Raw genomic sequence first — 7858 nt, 5'->3', positions numbered from 1 at the left:
TATGCACAGACTGAGAGGATGTGTCTGATACTGTCAGTTCTTCTAGGTGCCTCAGTTTGCAAGTCAGCCAATTGGGTGTCAATTGCAGTACCCCCCATCAATGTTTTCATCGCTGCTCTCAGTGAGTGATCATTAACACAGACCAGCACATATGCACGAGTGAACACTCACTAACAGACACACAAACAGACACACATACGTCCACACGCATACACTCATGTCCCCGTTCTGTTTTCCAAGTGCTCTCCCTGTGTCAATCACACACACCCAGCGGAGGTCAATCAGGAAAAAAAACTCAAAATCAAAGCCATTGTCATAGTGAGAACTCCCCCCCACATACACACACACACACACACACCCTACCCACACACACACTTCACCCAGCTGCGCCGATCAATGGGATGCCGTCAGGATGGGGGCCAGCTGTGTCCTAGAAGATCCCACTGCCCTAAATGCAGATGCCACCCATCCAACCCCACCAGATCAAACTGTCGAACAGTACACCCGCTCAGTACACCAGAGAGAACAACACACACACACACACACATACACACACTTACTAGGAGGGCTCAAGGACTTCTGAGAAGTCGAGAAGAGGGGGTGAAGGAGGAAGAGGGAAATCAGGACCCATCGGAGGAGTGCAGAGCAGACGTGGAAAGAAGTGGAGGAGTGAAAGCCCTGAAGGAAAGAAAAAGAGAAGAGGGGAGATGCTTGAAGCATACAGGCAACGGCTCTTGGGGCAGATGTGCCTGGTCCCCCTGTGGGTTGCTGCGTGTCTGGGCCAACGGATGACTGGTGAAGGTAAGGCACCCTCACCTCCCCTCTGCCTGGGCTGTTGAAAGAGGCGGTAAGGAGGATGATAGCATCTGGATGCAGACAACTTTTCATTTCAGAAGTTTGTTAAAGGTGGGAGAGTGGGGAAGTAGAGATATGGATATTGTATCTAGAAATGTTTAGGGCAGTTGGTTAAAAATGCTGGAGAAATAACTGGAGAATCCTGATTGTTTTTTTAGTTGAGTTCGGTATTCATGATCATATGTTACTAACAACAATCCATCCAAGCAGTCTGAGGATTCATTCTGAAGAGTTCTTTGATACTAAATGAAAAAGAATGTGACCAGTCTCAACGATTGAATTGTTTGTGTCTTTGAAAGAAGAGCCCTCATCGACGAGATCAGGGCACTTAGTTTAGACTTTGGAAAGGTGCATGATATCGGTCTCGAATATGTCGATGCTCTGGGAGAAGTGGAAAATGAGAAAGAAAAGGCAGAAGAAGAAGCGGCTCATGCAGAGGAGAAGACGGCGATGTGTCTTTGCACCGGGTTGCCCCTTTCCGTTGGGTGGAAAAACGGAACAGTAATTTGTCATGTACTGAGTATTGACACATGTCACTCTGCACAGATGTGAGTAGACCTTACTCTCACACACACACAAACATAGACTAACTGATCAACTTTGGGCTTTACTATTTCATACATATCATGGGAAGATGTTACAAATAGTGTGATTTTCTTTATTTAAGTAAAGCTGAACACCTCCGCATTCACTCTAAGCACTTTAGGAAGGTGACTGAGAATCTGTGGATGAATATCCATATGCTTTCTATTTAGGGTGACCCCAGTACAGACATCTCTCTAGATATACTGGTCATCCATGTACTGATTACTGTGGAGCTCTATTAACCCAGATAATTAAGCAGCCAAATTAATTTCCAGTTGGTTGCTGTGGGATTTAATTAAAATCTGCAGGCATGCAAATAGCTGGCCTGAAAACAGCAGCTGTGTACAAGTCTGCCTGATCGATACATCACTTTCATCAATAGTCATTCGTTTTGTTTACATCTATGCTTTCACCATTCCATCCTGTTTGTCATTCTTCTATTCTTTCATCCTTTTTTTTCATTTGTTTGGTCTTTTCGACGTATTCAATTGCCTATAACCCATTGTTTATAATACCTCATCATAACTCTCATATAATCTCCCTATATCGTATCTCTTCTTTCTGCTGTTCAACTACTTTCTCTCTTACAATTTTCTCTTTCTCTTTCACCTTCCCCTAATCATTTCTCTTTCCCTGCTCTGTGCCATGCTACCTCCTCTGCCTGTCACCTTGGAAACCCTCATCTCTTTTTCTTTCTCTCTTGCTCCTTTTTCTTTTTCTCACTTTCATCCTTCTCATCCCCGCCTGTCGTTGCTTGCCTCTCTCTCCCTCTAGTCCCTGCCCAGGTCTGTGCCACCTGGCACCTCTTTTAATGGATCTTTCTTCATTTCCTCATATCGCTTTTTGTCTCATTCCTCCTTGCTTTACCGCCTTACAGTTACTTCTTATCATTAACTCTCTCTCTCTCTCTTTTGTCTGCTTTTCTTTCACTAAAGGCTAGGAGCTGTTAGTGAAATGTGTTCACCGCCTTCTCAATAGAAAAAATATATTTCATGGTGCATTTGAAGATGAAACCCTTTTCTAGTCACACCCTTAGTTTAATGTCACCCCGCTTCTCATCCACTGGCTGCCGGTAGCTGCCCGCATTAAGTTCAAGTCACTTATGCTTGCCTACAAAGTGCTTACCGGTTCTGCTCCCTCCCACCTACCTAAATGCTCTTGTAAGGGCAAATGTTACACCCAGGACGCTGCGTTCATCCAGTGAGCGTCGTCTGGCACTGCCCCCTGTGCAAGCACTGCAATCCAGACTATTCTCAGTTCTAGTTCCACGTTGGTGGAACGACCTGCCTAGCACTACCAGAGCAGGGGCATCACTCTCTACCTTCAAGAAACACCTCCCTTCCTAACTGCAGTATTTATTGTTACACCAGGTTATATTGCTCTTGTACTAATTGTGTAATTGTTCTCTCCCTTGTACGTCGCTTTGGACAAAAGCGTCTGCTAAATGACTAAATGTAAATGTAAATGTAATATCCATGCACACCTCTCTCGCCCAAGTTTCATCTTGGAAAATGAGTCTCCCATCTTCTCCCCATCTCTAATGTCTCCATCTTTCTGTCTCTTTCTCTGCCTCTAAGTCGTATCTGCAGAAGACGGCTTGCCAGACATCGTCATTGGCAGTGGCGGCTTCCGCATTGACCACACGGTGGGCCTGGTGTGGCGTCTGGCCGAGCTTCTGGAGCGTGGCAATGGCAGCGACGTGACGCTGCGGCTGGAGACCGTGGGCACGGACGAGGTGCGGGTGATCCGAGGCCACACTTTGGTGCTGGCACTGCAGAGCCCCATCTTTGAGGAGATGCTGAGGAACCGCAACGCCACCAGCAGCGGCAGCAACACGCTGGTGATCAGGGAGAGCGCCGACACCGTGGGCGTCTTCGACAGGTTCATCAGGTGAGAGGAAGCAAGAGTGAGTGAAGGGGGATGGTGAGAGAGGGAGGACAGGATGGAGGGAGGAAAGAGGTGGGGAGGGAGAGGAACCGCCCCGGTCACACGCTGGTCATCCGGGAGAGCGTGTCCGTCTTTGACAGGTTCATCAGGTGAGAGGACAATAGGAGAGGACTGGGATGTGTGAGAGGGAGCAGTAGAGGGGTAAGGGACTGTTGTAGACCCCTCTGTATTTGGGTAGAGAGGAAATATATTAAAATGTGAAAGAATGTGGGAGAACAGAGGCAAGTGAGAGGGGGGAACAAAGAGAGTGGGGCAGAGAGTGTGAGAGCGTTTGTGTGTGTGTGTGTGTGTGGTGTGTGTGTGTGTGTGTGTGTGTGTGTGTGTGTGTGTGTGTGTGTGTGTGTGTGTGTGTGTGTGTGTGTGTGTGTGTGTGTGTGTGTGTGTGTGTGTGTGTGTGTTTGTGTGTGTGTGTGTGTGTGTGTGTGTGTGTGTGTGTGTGTGTGTGTCTTCCGTGGATTACATGATGCTTTGAACTAAGGAACAAAGTGAAGTGAAAAGAAGAGAAAGACATTACTTTAGAGAGGGAGAGAGAAAAGGGGAGGGAGAGGGGGAGACTTGAGTTGTGTCAAATAAGGATTACAGGGCCTGAGAATAGGAAGAAGATGGAAAGAGAGACAAAAAGAGATTAGTGGAAGAATCTCAAAGTTTCCCTCTAGCAGGGATGGTGCCTGAGCATAAGATGCCAGATCGTGCAAAACTGCCTGTATCTGTCAACATGAAAGTTCTGGAAATATACTGGCTGATTAATTCTACATATTCATCTCAAATAGCAACCCTCCGCTCCGAGAACGAATACTCTTTCCCTCATACCATATCCTGCATTAAGTTGGCTCAAACTGGTGCTTTGAACTATTGCCAAATCAAACATCCCTACAGAAGCGAGCACAGGCAGCTTGTAGGCCTTTGTGGTATAGAAAGAGCGCTCTCTAGTGGCCATATTTTGAAACGCACAAGTCTAGTGATTCAGTGTCCAGCAGGAGGCCAGATCAATGTGCAGCATTGGCAGACAGCCAGAGAGAGAGAGAGAGGCACTGCACATATCGACCGCTGTATACTTTAAAAGGGTGCAAATTACATTTATTAACAACAGCATAGGTGCACCCTGACATTCAATTCCAGGAAAAACGATTTCCAAGTAAATACTACTTGACATGCACTCAGTAGCAAGAGAAGAGAAATGTAATGTGGTGGAAACAGCAATGTTTCTTGGATGCTGAATAAAGCCCTAAAATAGCATTGCAATCTGGCCCAACCTGAACACTGTGCAAACCGGGAGGGGGTGGTTCACATCAGGTCAACATGGTTGCTTTTCTTACACCATGTTGTGTGTGTCTTACATGATAGACACACACTCATTACGAAAATACTCCTTTTTATTTATAGAGCTTTTTTTCAGACACTGGGAGACTAAAATTGGAGAAGGCACCTGGGCTGTCAGGTGTCAACCAAGTGGGTATGTCAAACAGATGTCAGGGACATGGAAAGGAACTGTGGAAAAAACAAGACCCCAGATCTCACTTGACATTTCCATTCACAATGACCTGCTATAACCCGCATAGTGAACAGAGGGTGCCAGCTGTGTCCAAATGGTTGCTGTGCAGAGACAAATACAAATATACTTGTCTTGTCACCAGCAAAAGTAATTGTGAAGGCAGCCTGACCGATGATGCAACATTACGCCAACATACTTAACCTACAGCTAGCTTACCTGATGATTCGTATGAATTCTGATATGTATTATGCATGTACTGTATGTATGTATGTATGTATGTATGTATGTATGTGTGTGTGTGTGTGTGTGTGTGTGTGTGTGTTTGTGTGTGTGTGTGTGTGTGTGTGTGTGTGTGTGTGTGTGTGTGTGCGTGCGTGCGTGCGTGCGTGCGTGCGTGCGTGCGTGCGTGCGTGCGTGCGTGCGTGCGTGCGTGCGTGCGTGCGTGCGTGCGTGTATGTGTGAGTGTGTGTGTTTGTGTGTGTGTGTGTGTGTGTGGCAGCTTGGACTTGTTCCTGTTCCATCCTCAAACCTGATTTCAGTCCTCACTCCTGCTTACTAATGTAAGAAGGTTCTGATTTGCTGCGTAGCTTTGGTCAGCCCACTCTGGACTAATAATAGGACCTTACTGTGTTGCTGCAGCAAATCAAATGGTAAGTCAACGGTAGAAGGTACTGCTGAATAATATGGCTTTCATTCTCCTACTCCTGACCTATATTATGAGAATGCTACTATTTTCCAACTCTAGACCAGCCTTTATTATCCTATTGTAGACTTTAATACCAATGGTGTATCAATATTACCAATATTGACACCTTGCCCCTTTTCTGCGGTTTGTCCTCATAGATACCTGTACTGCGGTGAGATCTCTGTGCGTCTGGACCAGGCCGTCACCATGCACCGTCTGGCCACTAAGTACAACGTGTCGGTTCTCCGCCAGGGCCTCAGCCAGTACATGAGCGAGAACCTGGCCGGTGACCCCCCCGGAAGCCGCGTGGTCAGCTGGTACCTGTACGCCGAGCAGTCTGGCGACGAGGCACTGCGCGAAAGCTGCCTGCAGTATCTGACCTGGAACCTGTCGTCGGTGCTGCGCAGCCGTGAGTGGGCCGGGGTGAGCGCCCCCTTGCTGCTGACGCTGCTGCAGCGCTCCGACCTGGTGCTGCAGAGTGAGCTGGAGCTGTTCGAGGCGCTCGAGGCCTGGCTGGAGCGCCAGGACCCGGACGGCCTGACGGCGGAGAACGCACTGCGCTCAATCCGTTACGCCATGATGGCGCCGCGCGACCTCTTCCGTCTGCAGCGTGAGTCGCGCGTGCTCCAGCGCTACGGCGAGTCGGTGCGCGACCTGCTCTACATGTCGTATCAGTTCCACTCGGCCTCGCCGCTGCAGCTAGCCAAGTTCTTTGACGTCAACTGCAGCCTGTTCACACCGCGCAACTACCTGGCGTCGGCGTGGGGCTCGCCGTGGGTAATCAACAACCCGGCGCGCGACGACCGTAGCGCCAGCTTCCAGACGCAGCTGGGCCCAAGCGGGCATGATGCGGGCAAGCGTGTCACCTGGAACGCGCTCTTCTCACCCCGATGGCTGCCGTTTAGCCTCAGGCCTCCATTCTCCGAGCAGGGCGCCATGCAGCCGCCTCCACGGCTTGAGGCCGGGCGCCCGCGTGTCATCATCACCCCTGCCACCTCCAGCGCAGACATGGCGGGGGTGAGCTTCCAGAAGACGCTGCTGGTGGTGATGAAGCGGCACGGGAGGATGGTGGTCCGCCATGTCTACAACTTCCACCAGAGCACCGAGGAGAGCAGCGCCTTCCTGGCTGGGGCGGACCTGCAGAACCGCGCCTCTGAGTACCTCACCAACGGATCGCTCCACCTCCACATTATTGTCAAGCCCCTCTACCAGAGCCTCATCGCTACCAAGAAGTGACAAGCCACTGTTTTACAACCGCCCACACACACACACCACTCAACTTAACACACAACCTAAATCTACCCCTGCGGCATACAGCTTGCTTGATAATGTTGGTCCTCAATCAGTATTAAACTCATATCACAAAATTCGTATTTTTCGAAGAAGGGTTGTGGGAACATAGTTGTAACACTAAATAGCACCCATGTATTCAACCCCCATCCCTCCAAAACACTCAAATAAAGTGGCTTTAAAATGAAAAGGTACTGGTTTGTGGGATCATCAAAGGTGGATCAGAATTAATAAATACGGGTGACTGTTCAAGAAGCAACTGGACAAGTTCCAGACAAATGGTTGAATATTATAATGTGCCCAAAACCAGATATGACTAGATTAGCCCGTGCTAGACAAAGTACTAAAGACTTTCATATTAAGATGTAACTGTGTTTTAACAATTATGAAAATTGAACATGGTTCTAGGTGCTACTTTTTTAAATAATATTTCCATGTGGAAGACATTTCATGTTTTAGTAAGTAAATAGACACTGAATATATGTTTACAAACAAAAAGTAAATCTTGTTTAGTTTTAGATAGCCAAGGCAGTGTGCTTCACAGAAGGTCTTCTCTCAGAACAATTGTCATCCCTAAGTTTAGCCAATCAAGAAGGAGTAGAATACGACCATTAAATGGAATTTCTATGTGAAGAAATTTGTGTAGTATTTGTTATTGCTGTTAATTTTTTTTTTCTAGTTTTGGTCTCTGTGTTGGTGTAAATTCAGACTGCAATAAAATGAGCTAACACAACTATTGTGTTTAATGTCGTTATTACCAGAATATTATATGACCCATGAAAACTACATTAACCTGTCATCTATCCGATTAGTTAATGAATTAAGTTATACACTTGGTAGAAATGAAATGATGTGCGAGGCAACTCCCATAGACTACGAATCCCATTGTCCTTTGCGCGGCGTGCAGGAAGAACGTTAGCTCGTAGGGGCTCACACTGATCCAAGTTAGGAGCTCTCAGCTGCTAGCCTTGGCCCATCATGTAAGGGCTGCTGAGCTTTCTTTG

At 47.6% G+C, this 7858-nt stretch overlaps 1 protein-coding gene across 1 annotated transcript; it reads left to right on the top strand.

The window, feature by feature from the left end:
• Nucleotides 1-788: 788 nt before the first annotated feature.
• On the top strand, nucleotides 789-6800 carry btbd17a (BTB (POZ) domain containing 17a; the record flags this gene model as incomplete). The annotated part of the gene is made up of 3 exons (XM_080835459.1): nucleotides 789-801; nucleotides 3018-3330; nucleotides 5723-6800. The coding sequence occupies 3 exons, from the start codon at nucleotides 789-791 to the stop codon at nucleotides 6798-6800; spliced, it is 1404 nt and encodes a 467-aa protein (XP_080691585.1).
• Nucleotides 6801-7858: the final 1058 nt, after the last annotated feature.

The sequence above is a fragment of the Sprattus sprattus genome (assembly GCF_963457725.1).
Source record: "Sprattus sprattus genome assembly, chromosome: 3".
In the NCBI taxonomy this organism is placed as follows: Eukaryota; Metazoa; Chordata; class Actinopteri; order Clupeiformes; family Clupeidae; genus Sprattus; species Sprattus sprattus.
This window is presented reverse-complemented; position numbering and strand designations above follow the sequence as displayed.